At 42.2% G+C, this 18238-nt stretch overlaps 1 protein-coding gene across 12 annotated transcripts in view; it reads right to left on the bottom strand.

Annotated features, from left to right (window-relative positions):
* The window catches only part of SEC24B (SEC24 homolog B, COPII coat complex component), a 91551-nt gene that overhangs the window by 49585 nt on the left and 23728 nt on the right, over positions 1 to 18238 (bottom strand). For all 12 annotated transcript variants that reach the window (XR_009448348.1, XM_059662152.1, XM_059662156.1 and 9 more), the window contains one exon: positions 14295 to 15044. Coding sequence is in view for 11 of the 12 variants with exons in the window: in XM_059662152.1 (XP_059518135.1) it covers positions 14295 to 15044 (750 nt within the window). In the remaining variant the exon portion in view is untranslated. The remainder of the gene's footprint in view (positions 1 to 14294; positions 15045 to 18238) is intronic.

The raw sequence follows: 18238 nt of genomic DNA, 5'->3' as shown, positions 1-18238 counted from the left end.
AGAAAAAGTTTGTAACATCAAAGGGAGAGTTTAATTACATTCCCCTTAAATAGGAAGGAGAAAGTCAAGTACCAGAGATTGAAAGAAGACCCTAGAAGCCAGAGGAGAACCACAGCAGGGTGAGGCTAGGGCAGGGGTGGGCAAACTTTTTGACTCGAGGGCCACAATGGGTTCTTAAACTGGACCGGAGGGCCGGAACAAAAGCATGGATGGAGTGTTTGTGTGAACTAATATAAATTCAAAGTAAACATCATTACATAGAAGGGTATGGTCTTTTTTTTTTTTAGTTTTATTCATTTCAAACGGGCCGTAGTTTGCCCACGGATGGGCTAGGGACTTAAGCTCACTCAGGGCTTTGCTGACCATGTTTAGAAGTTTTATCTTGGCTCTGGCTGGATACTCATTTTGTTGAAGTGTCATCCGATACATCAAAGGTTGTGGGTTGAATTCCCAGTCAGGGCACATACCTAGGTTGTGGGTTCAATCCCATTAAGGCATGTAGGGGAGGCAACCGATAGATGTTTCTTTCTCTCTGTGCCTTCCTCGCTCTCTAAAAGATCAATATAAACATATCCTCAGGTGAGGATAAATAAAATTTTAAAAAAGACAGCCCATTCTAGTTTTAATTTGCTTTCCCTAATTATTAATGAGGATGAGGATGTTTCATTTAATTTTCTGTCAAATACTTGTTCATGCTTTTTTCCCCTTAGGTTGTTGGTCTTTTCCTTATTAATTTGTATAGGTTATTTGTGTATTCTAGATAAATACTATATTTTTTTCCCTCTCAGCTAATGCTTTATCTTCTTAGTTTCTTTATATTGTCTTTTGTTTGTTAATCCTCACCTGAGGATATTTTTCCATTAATCTTTGAGAGAGAGAGAGAAAGAGAGAGAGAGAGAGAGAGAGAGAAACATCGATGTGAGAGATAACTGGTTGCTTCCTGCATATGCCCCAACCGGGGCCAGGGCCAGGGAGGAGCCTGCAACCAAGGAACATACCCTTGACCAGAATCGAACCCGGGACACTGGTCCGCAGGCTGATGCTCTATCCACAGAGCCAAACTGGCTAGGGCTATATTGTCTTTTAATAAAGAAAAGTTCTTGACTTCCTGTCAAGACGGCAGTGTAGGCAAACTCGGTACTTGCCTCCTCCCACAACCACATTAAAAATTACAACTAAACTACAGAAAACCATACTTAGAACTGCCTGAAATCCGGCTGAATGGAAGTCCTACAACTAGGGAATTAAAGAATTATCCACATCAAGACTGGTAGGAGGGGAGGAGATGCCTAATGGGCTGGTACCACATCCACATGTGGCAGATAAAAACTGGGAGGGAGTCCTGGCTGCTGTGGCTGTTGGTTCGGCAGTGTCCCATGCATGGAAAGGTTGCTGGTTCAATTGCCGGTTAGGGCACAAGCCCGGGGTTGTGAGCTGGATCCCTGGTAGGGGGTGCGCAGGAGGCAGCCAATCAAAGTTTCTATCTCTTCCTCTCTCTATAAAATTCACTAAAATAAAATTTTAAAAAATTAAGAAGAGGTATCTTGGCTGCAGAGGTACCTCGTGAGGAGCAAGGGGTCTCAACACCACACCGGGCCCCACAGCCCAGGGTTGCAGTACCAAGAAGAGATGTCCCCATAACTTCTGCTGTAAAAGCCAGCAGGGACTGCCCTGGTTGGAGAGTTGTCCCAATATGCCAAGGTTGTGGGTTTGATCCCTGGTTAGGGCACATATAAGAATCAACCCATGAATAAGTGGAACAATAAATCGATTCGCTCTCTCCTCCCTTCCTCTTTCTCTAAAACCAATAAATTAAATAAATAAAAAAATAAAAATCAGCTGGGATTGGGCTGAGGGAGATGGAGGACTGCTGGAGTCCCAGGCAGTTCCTCTTAAAGGGTCTGCACAAGGACTTCCTCAGACTTTCTTTCTCTGAACTCCAGTGCTGGGGCAGCAGTTTGAAAGGCACCAGAGGCATATGGGGAGGAACTGAATTGTCTCACATCAGGGCAAGAGCTAGGGGAGCAGCTTTCTCCCAGACAGAAGTGATGGGTGATGGCAGAGGCCAATGTTCCTTTGATGAGCTCCCCTTCCCCCTCCCCCCTCACCCAGCTGGCAGGCAGGTGCCATAAATGAGACTCCATCAACCTGGCTCACACTATTTGCCTTGCTCATGCTTCATTTTCCTAATGATCTTGCCTTGCTCATGCTTCATTTTCCTAAAAATCTCTCAAGCAGCATCTGGCCTTAGCATGCTCCATACCTCTTGCTAAATGCGCCCAGCATGGCCAAGCCTGGGCACCTCTAAGCCCAGTACAAGTAGCAGCCATGCACATGTAGCAGCCACCTGCAGATTGCTTTGTAGCCCATGTCACATGGCCCCAGGCAGAACACAGGCAATAACTGACTTTGGCCTGCTCCTTCCGGGAGGCCCCAGAACCAGCACAACCTGTGGAAAGCTTCAAACTACATCAAAGCATCATCACCCAACCACCTCCACAAGGGACACACTTAAGGGGTGGACTCAGCAGGCACCAGAGCCCCACTGAAGTAAGTCCTGCTCAGTGAGGTTGGCCCCTGCATAGCTGATCTTCCAAGGTAGTCAGAGGTCCAGTGGTCAGTGGTCAGAGACAATTCTTGCAGCTGATTGGCCTGGGGTAAATCCCTCCAATTGGCATGCCAATAGCAACCAAGGCTCAACTACAAGAGGAGGGTGCACACAGCCCATATAGGGGTGGGGGGCACCTTGAGTGCCCAGGTTGGGTGATCAAGGCCACTGAACCCTACAGAACACCTACTATACTAGGCCACTCTACCAAGCCTAGGAGACATAACAGCTCTACCTAATATATAGAAACAAACACAGGGAGGCTGCCAAAATTCGGAAACAAAGAAATATGTCCCAAATGAGAAAACAAAACTCCAGAAAAAGAACTAAACAAAATGGCCCTGACCAGTTTGGCTCAGTGGATAGAGCGTCAGCCTGTGGACTCAAGGGTCCCAGGTTCGATTCCGGTCAAGGGCATGTACCTTGGTTGCGGGCACATCCCCAGGAGGGGGTGTGCAGGAGGCAGCTGATCGATGTTTCTCTCTCATCGATGTTTCTAACTCTCTATCCCTCTCCCTTCCTCTCTGTAAAAAATCAATAAAATATATTTTTTAAAAAAAGAACTAAACAAATGGAGACAAGCAATCAACTAAATGCAGAGTTCAAAACATTGCCTCTAAGGATGCTCAATGACTTTAGTGAAAATCTCAACAGCATAAAAAAAGACCAGTCAGCCCAGCTAGTATGGCTCAGTGGTTGAGTGTCAATCTATGAACCAAAAGGTCATGGTTCAATTTCTGGCCAGGGCACATAACCAGGCTGCAGGCTCGATCCACGGTGGGGGACATGCAGAAAGCAGCTTATCAATGATTCTCTCTCATCATTAATGTTTCTATCTCTCTCTCCCTGCCTCTCTGAAATCATTAATAATCCTATATAATAAAAAGCTAGCATGCACATTGTCCTCTCAACCGGGTTCAGCCGTAAGTTCAACCTCCCACAGCCCCACCCCCCCCAAGCCTAGCCCCTCTCCCCAGCCAGCCATCTGAGGTCCCTCCCCCTGGCCTGCCCTGTCCAATTGGGGCGGACTGGCTGGACGCCACCGGTGCACAAATTCATACATCGGGCCTCTAGTATATTAGGAAAAGTCCAGTCAGAAATGAAGAATGAACTAACTGAAATGAAGAATAATTTACAGGGAATCAACAGTAGCAAAAATGAAGCCAAGAATCAAATGAGCAATTTGTAATATAAGGAAGCAAAAAACACCCAATCAGAATAGCAAAAAGAAAAAAAAATGGAATAAAATAAAAGTGAGAATAGTGTAAGGAGCCTCTAGGACAGTGATGGTGAACCTATGACATGCGTGTCAGAGGTGACATGCGAACTCATTTTTTTGGTTGATTTTTCTTTGTTAAATGGCATTTAAACATATAAAATAAATATCAAAAATATAAGTCTTTGTTTTACTATGGTTGCAAATATCAAAAAGTTTCTATATGTGATACGGCACCAGAGTTAAGTTAGGGTTTTTCAAAATGCTGACACGCTGAGCTCAAAAGGTTCGCCATCACTGCTCTAGGACAACTTCAAGAGTACCAATATTTGCATTATGGGCATGTCAGAAGCAGAAAACAAGCAACTGAAAACCTATTAAAAATATATATAAAAGCCTAATATGCAAATTGTCCACTCAGGAGTTCGACCGGGAGACCCAGAGTTCAATTGCTTGCTATGACATATGCTGACCACCAAGGGGCGGCACAGATCGAAGGAAGGCCCCGGCTGGCAGCCAGAAGGCCCCGATCAGCCCTGATTGCCGGCCAGGCCAAGGGATCCTACCCATGAATTTTGTGCACTGGGCCTCTAATTTAAAAAAATGACAGCCCTAGCCAGTTTGGCTCAATGGGTAGAGCATCAGCCTGTGGACTGAAGGGTCCCAGGTTCGATTCAGGTCAAGGGCACATGCCTGGTTGCAGGCTCTATCCCTAGTAGGGGGTGTGTAGGAGGCAGCCAATCAATGATTCTCTCTCATCATTGATATTTCTATCTCTCTCCCTCTCTTCCTCTCTGAAATCAACATGGTTATTTAAAAAAAAAAAAAGACTTCCCTAATTTGGTGAAGGAAATAGGCATACAAGTCCAGGAAGTGCAGAGAGTACCAAATAGAATAAAATCAAAGAGGTCCACACCAAGGCACATCATAATTAAAATGCAAAAGGTTAAAGATGAAGAGAGAATCTTAAAAGCAGCAAGAGAAAAACTATTAATGACTTACAAGGGAGCTCCAATTAAGACTATCAGCTGCTTACTCAACAGAAACTTTGCAGGGTAGAAAGGAGTGGCAAGAAATATTCAAAAACCTACAATCAAGATTACTTTACCCAGCAAAGCTATCATTTAGAATCGAAGGACAGATAAAGAGCTTCCCAGACAAGAAAAAACTAACAGAGTATTATATGAAATGTTAAAGGGTCTTCTGTAAGAAAAAGAAATGAAGAGCAAAAATTTGAATAATAAAATGGCAATAAATACCCAAAAAAAGGCTATGAGAAAATAACCTTAATAATAATTGTGCTTGATTCTGGGTAAGTAGATTCTGGGTAAACTTTTTCTTTCTTTATAATTTTTCTCCAATTTTCAACTTTTCTGCCATTATTATGAATTCATTATTAATTTTTTAAAATATTTTAAAAATACAGAAAATATAAATGTATGTATTCTGTATAAATCACAATTATGTAAAAAATAATATGCACATTAACAGAACTATTAAAAACTATCAAAATGCTAACAATTTTTCTCGGTAGTGATATAATAGATGACTTTTATTCTCTTGCATTTGCTAATCTGTATTTTCCAAGAACATGTTTACATAATCTTTATTATTTTCATAACGGAAAAGTTAATTTTTAAAAAAAAATATATTTTATTGATTTTTCACAGAGAGGTAGGGAGAGAGATAGAGAGTTAGAAACATCGATGAGAGAGAAACATCGATCAGCTGCCTCCTGCACACCCCCCACTGGGGATGTGCCCGCAACCCAGGTACATGCCCTTGACCGGAATCGAACCTGGGACCCTTCAGTCCGCAGGCCGACGCTCTATCCATTGAGCCAAGCCGGTTTCAGCAAAGTTAATTTTTTAATAAAGTAACTAAAATAGTTCTTAGAAATTAGTCACATTGACCATGCTTATTCTTTATGGCTAGCATTGTGTATTGTCCTTAAGAAATCCTTCCCCACTCCAAGGTTCCAGAGGTAGTTTATTATATTTTAAAGTGTTGTCTTTGCATTTCAACATTTATTCTACATGTAATTTATTTTATACATGGAGAATTCACCCTTCAGGCTGCTGTTCAAGTGTCAAATATCATGGGAAATTTCCTTAAGCTTCATGACTAGTAGCCCACATGTACTTAAGTACACTCGCTAAGCACCACAATATCTCTTGTTTCACAATAAATAATAACAATTTACATTCATTTGTATTTATTTGAATAATGTTTGCTTCCCCACACAGATTTGCAAACTTCTTGAGCATAAGGATCAAGTGTTTTTACTATTTTATCTCCCAGCTAGCATTAAAACAATGCCTGTCATATAGTTGGCTTTCTAATATTTGCCAAGTGAATGGTGAAAAGTTCTACAAACATCAAGGACCATAAATGCATGCCAGCCTCCCCCCCGCCCCCCAAATAAATTGCCCTTTCAAAATAGAATTTGACTGCAAAAGATAGTTTATAAAACTGGCATTACGAAAAATGATCTGCTACACTATATGGGATATTTAGAGACAACTCGTAATTTAAGAATAATTAATTTGGGGGGAGAAGGGTAATTAAGGTAGTTCCCCAGTTAGTTCTTATAGCTGCTTCGCATAATGTTCTTTTGAATCTAGGGAAATTAAATTCTTAGCTAATACACTACCATCTATTTAAGTTGTGTAAGCTAGAAAATTTAAAAGACATCTTTTATTCTTCCATTTCCTTTATAAACTATATCATCAAATCCTTAAAATCACCTGTCATCTGCCTTATATTTACTAGTAAAGGAGTATCAGCCCAATTCATCATCCTTCACCTAGATAATTTTAGTAATTTCATCCTAGCTTTATTCTTCTCTCCAAGTTCTTCCTACTCCAGTCTATCTATCACACTGCTCATAGAAGAAAGTTCTGAAATATAAATCTGACAGTGTCACCACCTTGCTTAAAACTGATGGCTGCTGGACCACACAGGACCAAGCTTAAGTTTTTCTTCCATCAACTCCTCTCACCTTTGTAATGGTACAGCCCAGCAGAGCCTAGAAAATTGACACACGAGACAAGATAAATAAAAAAGCCAAGATCTGAAGGAAGTGTTCACATAGATCATCATCTCATATTCTGAGCTTAGAGAAGGAGTAAATGTAGAAAAATTTACAATTGGGAGGTACAAAGTTTTAGAAAGATTATAAGATCCAAGAGGAGCTTTGGAAACACTGAAGAAGAGTGTAAGGAGCGAAACTGTACTCCCAGGATGCAATTCTGCAACTTCACAAGTTTCCAAAGATGAAAATAATCTCTTCACTGCACTATTTATACTTCTAATGTAGTTTTCTAATTTATTTCTAACTTGGGTTTCTTTGTCTAGATAATCATCTCCTACAGGTATTTATTTTGCTTTTCCTTAGGGATATCACCACTCTAACATAATACATATGATATTACCTTAGCAGTGATTATGTTAGTGTCATGTATGCTGTAGATTTTTATACAATGAATATGTAAATGTTTATTATTATTTTATAAGTGGCTTTTAACTGGTTCTTGTTTTATAAAATTGTACATTACTCACAGTATTATTTTGTAATATGCTGTCAATATGTGGTCCTAGTTAAGCAAGACTTAGTAAAAATAATTTTAATAAGAATAATTTTTCTGACAAAATTCTAGGTCTTGGCAACAAGATTTATTTTGCTGATTTTAAAAATGATGTGCTTTTTCATATACCATGCTCATGGACAGAAAGAATTAACATCACTAAAATGTCCATACTACCCAAAACAATCTACAGATGTAATGCAATCCCTATCAAAATACCAATGGCATTTTTCACAGAAATAGAACAAATAATTCTAAAATTTATATGGAACCACAAATGACCCCCAAATAGCCACAGCATTCTTGAGAAAGAACAAAGTTGGAGGTATCACGCCAAATGAATTCTAACTATACTACAAAGCTATAGTAATCAGAATGGCAATGGAGCAAAATATAGAGTCCAGAAATAAACCCAAGCCTATATGGTCAGTTAATCTATAACAAAGAAGGCAAAAATATACAATGGAATAAAGATAGTCTATTCAATAAATGGTACTGGAAAAACTAGACTGATACATGAAAAAAGGAAAGACCACTTCCTTACACCACATACAAGAAAAATCTCAAAAATAGATTGAAGACTTAAATGTAAGATCCAAAGCCATAGAACTCCTCAAAGAAAACATAAGCAGTAAACTCTCTGACACCGCATCTTAATAATATATTTTTTTCTGATATATCTCTTCAGGCAAGGGAAACAAAATAAAAAATAAACAAATGGGACTGCATCAAACTAAAGACTATTTGCACAGCAAAGGAAATCATCAACAAAACACAAAGACAACTTACCAATTGGGAGAAGAGATTCGCCAATGATAAATCCAATAAGCAGTTAATATACAAAATTTATAAGGAAATCATACAACTTACCACCCAAAAATAAACAACCCAATTAAAAAATGGGCAGAAGATGCCCTGACTCATGGGTTCAAATCCTGGCCAAAGGCACATGCCTGGGTTGCAGCCTAAGTTGCAGATTCAATCCTCAGCCCCTGTTGGAGTGTGTGCAGGAGGCAAACAATTGATGTGTCCTACTCAAATCAAAGTTTCTCTCTTTCCCCCTAGTCCCTCACTTCCACTCCCTAAAAATCAATGGGGAAAAAAAAAATCCTCTCGTGAGGATTAATTAAAAAAAGAAAAGAAAAAAAAATTGGACAGAAGACCTGAATACACACTTCTCCAAAGAGGACATTGAGATGGCCAATAGACATATGAAAAGATGCTCAATGTCACTAATCATCAGAAGAATGCAAATCAAAACCACAATGAGGTATCAACTCACACCTGTCAGAATGGCTATCATCATTCATCAACAAACAGTAATTATTGGGGAAGGTATGTAGAAAAGGAACCCTTGTGCATTGTTGGTGGGATTGTAAATTGGTGTAGCCACTACGGTAAACAGTATAAAGGTTGCTCACAAAATTAAAAATAGAATTACCTCATTATCCACAAATTCCACTTCTGGGCATTTATCTGAAGAAATCCAAAACACTAATTTGAAAAGATCTATGCAGTCCTATGTTCACTGCAGCACTATTTACATTAGCCAAGATATGGAAGCAATCTAAGTGCCCATCAACAGAAGATTAAATAAAGAAAATGTGGTGCATATATACATTGGAATATTAAGCCATAAAAAAGAAAGAAATCTTATCATTTGTGACAACATAGGTGGACCTAGAGGTTATTATGCTAAGTAAAATAAGTAAAACAGAGAAAGACAAATACCATGTGTTTTCACTTATATGTGGAATCTAAAGAACAAAACAAACAAGAAAAAACAAAACAGACTTAGATACAGAGAACAAACTGATGGTTGCCAGATGGGTGGGGTTTGGGGGCTGGTTGAAAAACTTAAAAGGGATTAAGAAGCACAAATTGATAGTTACAAAAACAGTCATGAGGATGTAAAGTTCAGCATAGGGAATATAGTCAATAATATTGTAATAACAATGTATGGTACCAAGTGAATACTAGTCTTCTTGGGTGGGGAGGGGAGAGTCGGGGGGGGTAGCGATCACTTCGTAAATTATATAAATGTCTAACCACTACTAGTATGCTGCACCTGAAATTAATATAACACTGAATACCAAAAGTAATTGAAAAAATAAATACAATTTTAAAACAAATAATAAAAGAGTTTAAGAAAATGACTTTAACCTACAGAATTTCAGTATTCATCTTGCTGTCAAAAAAAGGTACCTTTATATATCAAAGTCACACACTCAACCAACTTCACCTAAAGCTAAAAAAGAGCTTCTGAACTTTGATAATCTGAATTATAGTGACAGCTTAAAAAAATTTTAATGGCCTACTAGCCAAAATTTCATCCTACGTTAATAACCAAACATAGCATCCAAAACATACATACTTTGGATACATTTTAATAAAATAATCTGAAGCTTTAGTGCTAAATTATACTAACATGATTTTCTAAAATAAAGAGGCAAATGAAATAACATTTAAAGGTCTTTTTATTCCATGTTTTTGAATATGAATTCATCAACTGCCTAAAAAAGTAACGGCTCATTTTTTTATAATCACTTAACTCAGACTTATGCTTTTGGATCTCCAATCCTTTACAAATTGCTTAAGAAATTTTACTATGCTTATAAATGAAACTAGTATAATCAAGTAACTTAAAAATGGAATAATTTTGTCAATTACTCAAAAGTTGAATTTCACACAAAACTATGTTTAATACCTAAGATTCTAATTTTAATCTGACAATAATTTAAGAGTTCCAAAACAATTAAGTTGCCTGTCTTTCTGGAAAATTAAAATCAGTATTTCCATGGTTCCCAAACTTTGTATTTAAACAAACTCAAGAGTTTGAGGGAAAATTTTAAGTTTTTAATAGAAACACAGTGCCATCTGTCAAATACCTTATGAACTATTACCACTAAGTTACTTGGGATACTATGGAAAAAATACTGAGATACATCACCTGAGAAAGTTTGGGAACTTCTGTAATATTTAATCTTAAAATAGATTTAAAGTGACCTCTTTATTTGTTTTGAAATGGTCATATTAACTTGACATATCTGTCAACCTCTGAACTAATTAAAAGTAATTTAACAATCTAAAATTTAAAAAAGCAAAGAAACAAAAACACTTTAAAAAAAAATCCTCACCCAAGGACATTTTTTCCATTGATTCCAGAGAGAGCGTGGGGAAGGGGGAAGGCAGGGAGGGAGAGAAACAAAGAGAGACATCCACTGTTGCCTCACCCATGTGTCCTGACTGAGGATCCAACCTGCAACCTGGGTATGTGCCCTGATCTGGAATCGAACTGAAGCACCAAATGCACAGGATAGCACTCTCACCACTGAGCAACACCAGCCAGGGCAAAAACACACACACACTTCTTAACACAAATTCCTCTTTTTTTGCTAATCCTACCTGAGGAAATTATTCCCCCCCCCCCTTTTTTTTAGAGGAAGGGGGAGAGACACACAGAGAGAAGCATCAATGCGCAGGTCCAGGGATCCAGTCTGCAACCAGGATACATGCTCTTGACTGGAATTGGACCCGAGACCCTTCAGTCTGATGCTCTAACCACTGAGCACAAAACAGTTAGGGCTACACAAATTAACTCCTAAAATTATATTTATTATGGCTTTCACAGTATAGTACTGGGATTAAAAGAGCGAAAATATATCCCATCTCTCTGCCTAAAGAACCAATTCATACAGTTGTTTAAATAGAAGGTAATTTTGTAAATTCCTACTCTTTATTCAGTATTTTTTTCAATGATAGAGCTCTTTCCAATTAGGTATTCTGTTCATCAGCCAAGTGGTCCCCTATTTCCCTGATCCTACATGTCAGTATAAATTGGTTCCATCCAGGGTACCATCTCAGAAATAAGACAGGAATTAACACCCTAGCTGACTTGGCTCAGTGGATAGAGCGTCGGCCTGCGAACTGAAAGGCCCCAGGTTCAATTCTGGTCAAGGGCACATGCCCAGGTTGTGGGCTTGACCCCCAGGGCAGGACTTGCAGGGGGTAGTAGGTCCATGATTCTCTCTCATCGTGGGTGTTTCTATCTCCCTCTTCCTTCCTCTCTGAAATCAATAAAAAATGTATTTAAAAAAAAAAAAAAGAATTACCTGTATTTCATCTTTTGTTATGAAAGTCACAAAATCCTTAAGTCAGAGGGACCTTAGATAAGCTGATCTGTAAAAGGACTAAAGAGTAAAGAAAACAGCATTTCCAGGGGACAGAAAGCACTGGTTCTGAGAAGGGCAGACTGAGAATTAGAAGAAACTGAGCTCCAGGACAAGCTTGTTTCTAACATTAATGACCACAAGCATCCCAACTTGGATAGCTTTCCTCAGGTATAAAACAAAAGTAAAGGACTACAGCAGAATTTGGATTTGTTACTAGGCATCCCTTGAGATCAAGCTAGAGATACAGATTCCCAAGATTATCCAGGAGATTCTGGTCTAGTTCAGTAAGCTGGGGGTGAAGATGACAATCTGTGCAAGTGATTCTGGTGCACAGCCAGTTTTGAGAACTGTGACAATGCTTTAGTTTGACTTATGCAAGAATCAGTCACTGCTTTTAACTCTGACTTGATGTCTACAGGTACAGATGCTATCTTGTTCATCTACAAACAAACACGCTAAGAATGGTGGAGTGGGAAGACAGAAGAGACACTGGGGAGATGTGGATATACTGAATTCCTCTAGACTGCTTAGTGCAGGGGTGGGGAAACTTTTTGACTGGAGGGCCACAATGGGTTCTTAAACTGGACCGGAGGGCCGGAACAAAAGCATGGATGGAGTGTTTGTGTGAACTAATATAAATTCAAAGTAAACATCATTACATAAAAGGGTACGGTCTTTTTTTTTTTTTTTTTTTTTTAGTTTTATTCATTTCAAACGGGCTGGGCCGGATCCAGCCCGCAGGCCGTAGTTTGCCCATGGCTGGCTTAGTGAGAAAAACACCTCCTTTGTTTAAACCACTATTAGTTGCTTGAAAAGCTAAAACGTGTTTCTAAATGACATAGCAATGAAAGAAAAGATGATCTCAAGTGTACAATTCAGGTCTAATATTCTATAGGTCTGGTTTTATATTTAAAAATGTGCCCTAATTGCCCAGGAAGGACTACTTTTCTAGCTTGGCCAATGTGGCTCAGCTGTTGAGCATCGACCCAGGAACCAAGAATTTGCGTTGATTCCTGGTCAGGGCACATGCCTGGGTTGCGGGCTTGATCCCTAGTAGAGGTGTGTGCAGAAGGCAGCCGATCAACGATGTTCTTCTCTTACTGATGTTTCTCTTTCTCTACCCTCACCTTTCCCCTCTCTCTAAAAAATCGATAAAAACGTATTTTCCTACAATAGCCCTGACATATGGCTATCCAGATTTTGATGTACAATCTAAGGACATCATTCAAAAAATAAAGCTTTACCAATTCCCATTCTTCCTATATGTTTTCATTCAGTTCAAGAGCATGTTTTGTGAAGTTCAAGTTCACAACTTGGATTAAAATGAGAATAGCCTATGGAAAACCCCACACTAAAAAGATTACATACTTACATTTATAATTTTTAAACTAATAAATTGAACTACATCTTGGTTTAGGAATGTCAGAATGACTAAAGGGTATTGTTCATGCATCTCTTCTCTTGTTCCCCATCCTGTATCCTAACTTACCAATTTGTAAATAAAAATACACATCAGCTTTAATGTGTAGGAAATACATCTTCTGTGAAAGTCACCAGTAGGCACCAACAAAGAGAAACTAGTATTGTCTATTGCAGCCCATTATCTTTTCTAAAGTGAGTTGGGCTCTAGCTGGCATAGTAACTGTCCCAAGTTGAATTATTTTGTGTGTGTGTGTGTGTGTGTGTGTGTATACATATATATACATACACTAGGGGCCCGGTGCACGAAATTCGTGCACTGGGTGTGTGTGGGGGGGGGGGAGTGTCCCTCAGCCCAGCCTGCCCCCTCTCACATACTGGGAGCCCTCAGGCGTTGACCCCCATCACCCTCCAATCACAGGATCGGCCCCTTGCCCAGGCCTGACGCCTCTGGCTGAGGCTTCCGGCCCGGGCAGCGGGGAACCACAGCTGCAGCGGCCCCGCGATCGTGGGCTTCGCTTTAGGCCCAGGCAAGGGACCCCTAGCTCCCAGGACTGCCAGCTTCGACCGTGCCCAGCTCCCATCGCTGGCTCCACCCCTACTTCCTGCTAATCACTGGCCAGGATGGAAAAGGCGCCTGATTCTCCGATCATGGCTGCGGGGCAGGGCAAAGGCGGCCCCAGGGCCGCCTTTGCCCTGCCCCCCAGCTCTTAGCTCCCCCCTGGGTTTCCGATCACTGTCAGTGGCAGGGGGCTTCTTCCTGCTTTCCCTTTCGCCTCCCTGCATTGTGCCTACATATGCAAATTAACCGCCATCTTGTTGGCAGTTAACTGCCAATCTTAGTTGGCAGTTAACTGCCAATCTTAGTTGGCGGTTAATTTGCATATAGCCCTGATTAGCCAATGAAAAGGGTATCGTCGTACGCCAATTACCATTTTTCTCTTTTATTAGTGTTGATAGTGACTAACAAAGCATATCCCCAAATGGACCCTTCCAGTTGCCCTATATCTAACTCACATTGAAGAGAATTACTGCAGAAGCATAAAACAAATCCAGAAATATTGACTGAGATCCCAATCATGTCAAGGAACATGAGGCAGATAGTTGGGTGAAGGGAAAGGGCCCAGAAAGGTGATGCAAAATACTACAAGAAATAAAGCAAATTAATTAATTAAGTGAGCTAATTTCCAATTTTTCCATTAGGCCATATCATCTCTTTCATGCAAATAAAAACCTGGTTGGAAACGCACTGGTTTTCAGCCATGCTTTGGTGAACTTTTCATTCAACCTACCGGTGTTTGTTGGGTTGTTGTTGGCTGGAGTCAAGGAACCAGTGTGGTTTCGGACGAGATTGTCTTGAGTTGACGGAGGGCCTGAAGCTGACCATGAGGGAGTACTGTATCCTGAAAGACTCTGCTGCTGGTGGTACTGTTGTGATGGTGGAGGTGGAAGTGGTGATGGATGGCTGAGAGCCGTATTTTGACTAGAAAATGAATGATCTCTGACTGGTCTGACAGTTGAAGCATTCTGTGAGGTAAACATTTGTTGCCCATATGGCTCACCAGCAGGCAGAGAGGGATATGAAACACTAGGGTACACAGCATTAGAAACAGTTGACACAGCATAGTGACCACAAGTAGAGGGAAATCCCTGAGAAACAGCAGAAGAGTTGGCAGAGTACATAGCTGGACCACTATAATGGTTCACAAGAGAGGAGTATGGCTGGGAGGCACTCGTATACAAATGAGATGCTGATGATGCGGCACCTTGGAAATATTCTGGAGTGGACCCCGCACTGTGAGGGGCAGGAGGAGCTCTGCCATAAATCTGCTGTGCTCCTGGTTGTTGGTTTGTAGTTTTAGGAGTCACCACATTTTGTGTGGGTACTGCATAGAGACCAGAGTAGTAATCACCACACTGGTCATCCAACGGCAATGAGGTCATTTTCCCAGGTCCTTGAAAGCAATGTCCTGAGGGAGCACTATAGTTTTGAGGATACACTCCATAACCAGATGGAATCTGCATTTGATTCTGTGCTGGACCTGAAAAAGAAAAGCAAATATTTACAGGGATTAGTAAGGAGATAACTAATTTTTAAGCACAGATCCCATCTAAATGTTGCCCAATTAATTTACTTCTCCATAATCACAAATTGTTTCAAAAGATAGATATATACTGTTATAGATCCACTGTGATAACTAGTCTCCAAAATGGCCTCCAACGATCCTTCCTCCTGGTATTCACACCCTCCCACAAAGTATCAGAATTGGTCTGTGTGACCAATGCCATATAGCAAAGGTAATGAATGGTCTATCACTTCCAACGTCTGCCTAGCCGTGGGTGTTGGCTCTTTCTCTTGGATCACTTAATCAGGAAGAACAAACCTGCCAAACAGTGATGCACCCCCCAGAGAAGTCCATGTGGTGAGGAATTAAACTCTCTGGTCAACAGCCAAAGAGAAACTGAGGCCTGCCAACAACCACATGAATGAGCATGGAAGCAGATTCTTCCTACCTACTCATCTTGAGATAACTACATCCCAGGTGACAGCTTGATTACAATCTCGTAAAACCCTAAGACAGAACCGCTCAGGTAGGCCATTTCCAAGTACATGTCCCTCAGAAACTATGAGATTAAATATTTGTTGTTTTAAGTTGCTAAGTTTGGAGTATTTTACTATGCTGTAATTGATAACTAACACCAGCTTAGAAGAAGTTCAAATCTTTTTATACCTTTTTAATAAAACTATGAAAGTAGCAACATAGCCAGTGCTAATGGTTTCTTTTTTTCTATTATAAACTAGAGGCCCGGTGCACAAAAATTTATGCACTCGGGGGGGGGGAAGGGGGGGTCCCTCAGCCTGGCCTGTGCCCTCTCGCAGTCTGGGACCCCTTGGGAGATAACGACCTGCTGGCTTAGGCCTGCTCCTGGGTGGCAGAGGGCAGGCCCAATCCCTAGGTGCAGCCCCTGGTCGGGCTCAGAGCAGGCCCAATTGGGGAGTTGGGGCGCCGCCCCCTGTCATGCACAGAGCAGGGCGGATTGGGAGGTTGCAATGCCACTCTCAGTCACGCTCAGGGTAGGGCCGATTGGGGGGTTGTGGCGCCACCCCTTGTCACGCACAGAGCAGGGCCCATCAGGGGGTTGAGGAGCTCCCCCCCGTCACTCACAGAGTAGGGCCGATAGGGGAGTTGGCACACCGCTCCCTGTCACACACAGAGTAGGGCGGATCAGGGGGTTGGGGTGCCGCCCTCTATCACCCACAGAGCAGGGCCGATCAGGGGGTTGGGGCGGGGCCACTGTCACACTCAGGGCAGGGCCAATGGGGAGGTTATGGCTCTACCCCATCACACACAGAGCAGGGCCCGTGGGGGGGGGGTGTGTGTGGGGGCGCCGCCCTCTATCACCCACAGATCAGGGGGTGGGGGCGCCTTCACCTGTCACGAACAGAGCAGGGCCGATAGGGAGGTTGTGGCCCTGTCCCCTGTCACACACAGAGCCGCAGGGCAATCAGGGGGTTTGGGCACTGCCCCCTGTCACACTGATCCCGGTGCCGGGAGGCCCCTCAGCTCCGCTGATCCCAGTGCTGGGAGGCATATTACCCTTTTACTATATAGGGTAGAGGCCTGGTGCACGGGTGGGAGCCGGCTGGTTTGCCTTGAAAGGTGTCCTGGATCAGGGTGGGGGTCCCCACTGGGGTGCCTGGCCAGCCTGGATGAGGGGCTGATGGCTGTTTGCAGCTGGTCGCACCCTCTTCAGGGTGGGGGTCCCCACTGGGGTGCCTGGCCAGTCTGGGTGAGGGGCTGAGGGCTGTTTTCAGGCTGGGACTGAAGCTCCCAACTGCTCCTTTTTTTCTTTCTTTTTTTTTTTTACTCTGGGCCAGCTTTAGCTCTGAGACTCCAGCTCTTAGGCCTCCGCTCCTGAAAGCAGGTATCTGGTTTGTTTCGGTTCTCGAAACTCTGTATCAACTCCAGCTCTGAGATCCCAGCCGGCTGAAAGCTGGTTTCTGGGCGTCTATATTTGTTACAGTGTTTGAAACTGCAGGCTCAGAGGCCTGCAGCGGCCGGCGGGGAACGTTGGAGTCCTCCGTCACTGAAGCAAGCAAGCCTCATGTTAGTTTCCAGCTGCCTGGCTGCCGGCGGCCATCTTGGCTGACAGTTAATTTGCATATCGCCCTGATTAGCCAATGGGAAGGGTAGCAGTCGTACGCCAATTACCATGTTTCTCTTTTATTAGTGTAGATCCTCACTCGAGGATATTTTTCCATTGATTTTTAGAGGAATAAGGGAAGGGGGAGAGACAGAGAGAGAAACATCAATGTGAGAGAGACACAACATTTGGTTGCCTCCCACACACACGCCCTGACCAGGGCCAGGGATCGTGCCTGCAACCAAGGTATGTGACCTTGACCAGAACCGAACCCAGGACCTTTCAGTTCATGAGCTGACGCTTTATCCACTGAGCCAAACCAGCTAGGGCTAATGGTTTCTTATGTGTCCTACCAATGAATATATAATATGCAATATATATATCCTATACAATAAAAGCCTAGGTGGTGTCGCACCCTCGTGCGATGTCATCACAAGATGGCCGCCACAAGATGGCCGGCAGGGGAGGGCAGTTGGGGGCAACCAGGCCGGCAGGGGAGGGAATTTGGGGGCAACTAGGCCAGCAGGGGAGGGCATTTGGGGGCAACCAGGCCTGCAGAGGAGGGCAGTTGGATGCGACCAGGTTGGCAGGAGAGGGCAGTTGGGGGCGATCGGGCTGGGAGGGGAAGGCAGTTGGGGTTAGGGTTAGGCATCAATCAGGCTGGCAGGCAGAAGCGGTTAGGGGCAATCAGGCAGGCAGGCAGGCGAGTAGTTAGAAGCCAGCAGTCCCAAATTGGAGAGAGTGCAGGCGGGCTGAGGGACACCCCCACTCCCTGTGCACGAATTTTTTGCACCAGGCCTCTAGTAAGCATATATACTTTTTTAAACACACATTTCATATTACAGTTCTGCAACTTACTTTTTTAACTTACTATATCCTAGATACCTTAAGGGTCTTCTATATACTATTTCATTGTAGAGATATATTATTTACTAAATCCCCATTGACAGATATTTATTTCAGAGAGTGAACTAATTTATATTTATGAGGTCAACTTCTTTGATGAATTTGTAGGATAAGTTCCTAGAAGTGAAATTGGAGGTTCAAAGGGTTTGTGCTTTTTTTTTTTTTTTTTCCAATCTGCCCAGGG

The sequence above is a fragment of the Myotis daubentonii genome, chromosome 1 (genome assembly GCF_963259705.1).
Source record: "Myotis daubentonii chromosome 1, mMyoDau2.1, whole genome shotgun sequence".
In the NCBI taxonomy this organism is placed as follows: Eukaryota; Metazoa; Chordata; class Mammalia; order Chiroptera; family Vespertilionidae; genus Myotis; species Myotis daubentonii.
Note: the sequence above shows the minus strand (reverse complement) of the source record. Positions and strands in the feature narration are given on the sequence as shown.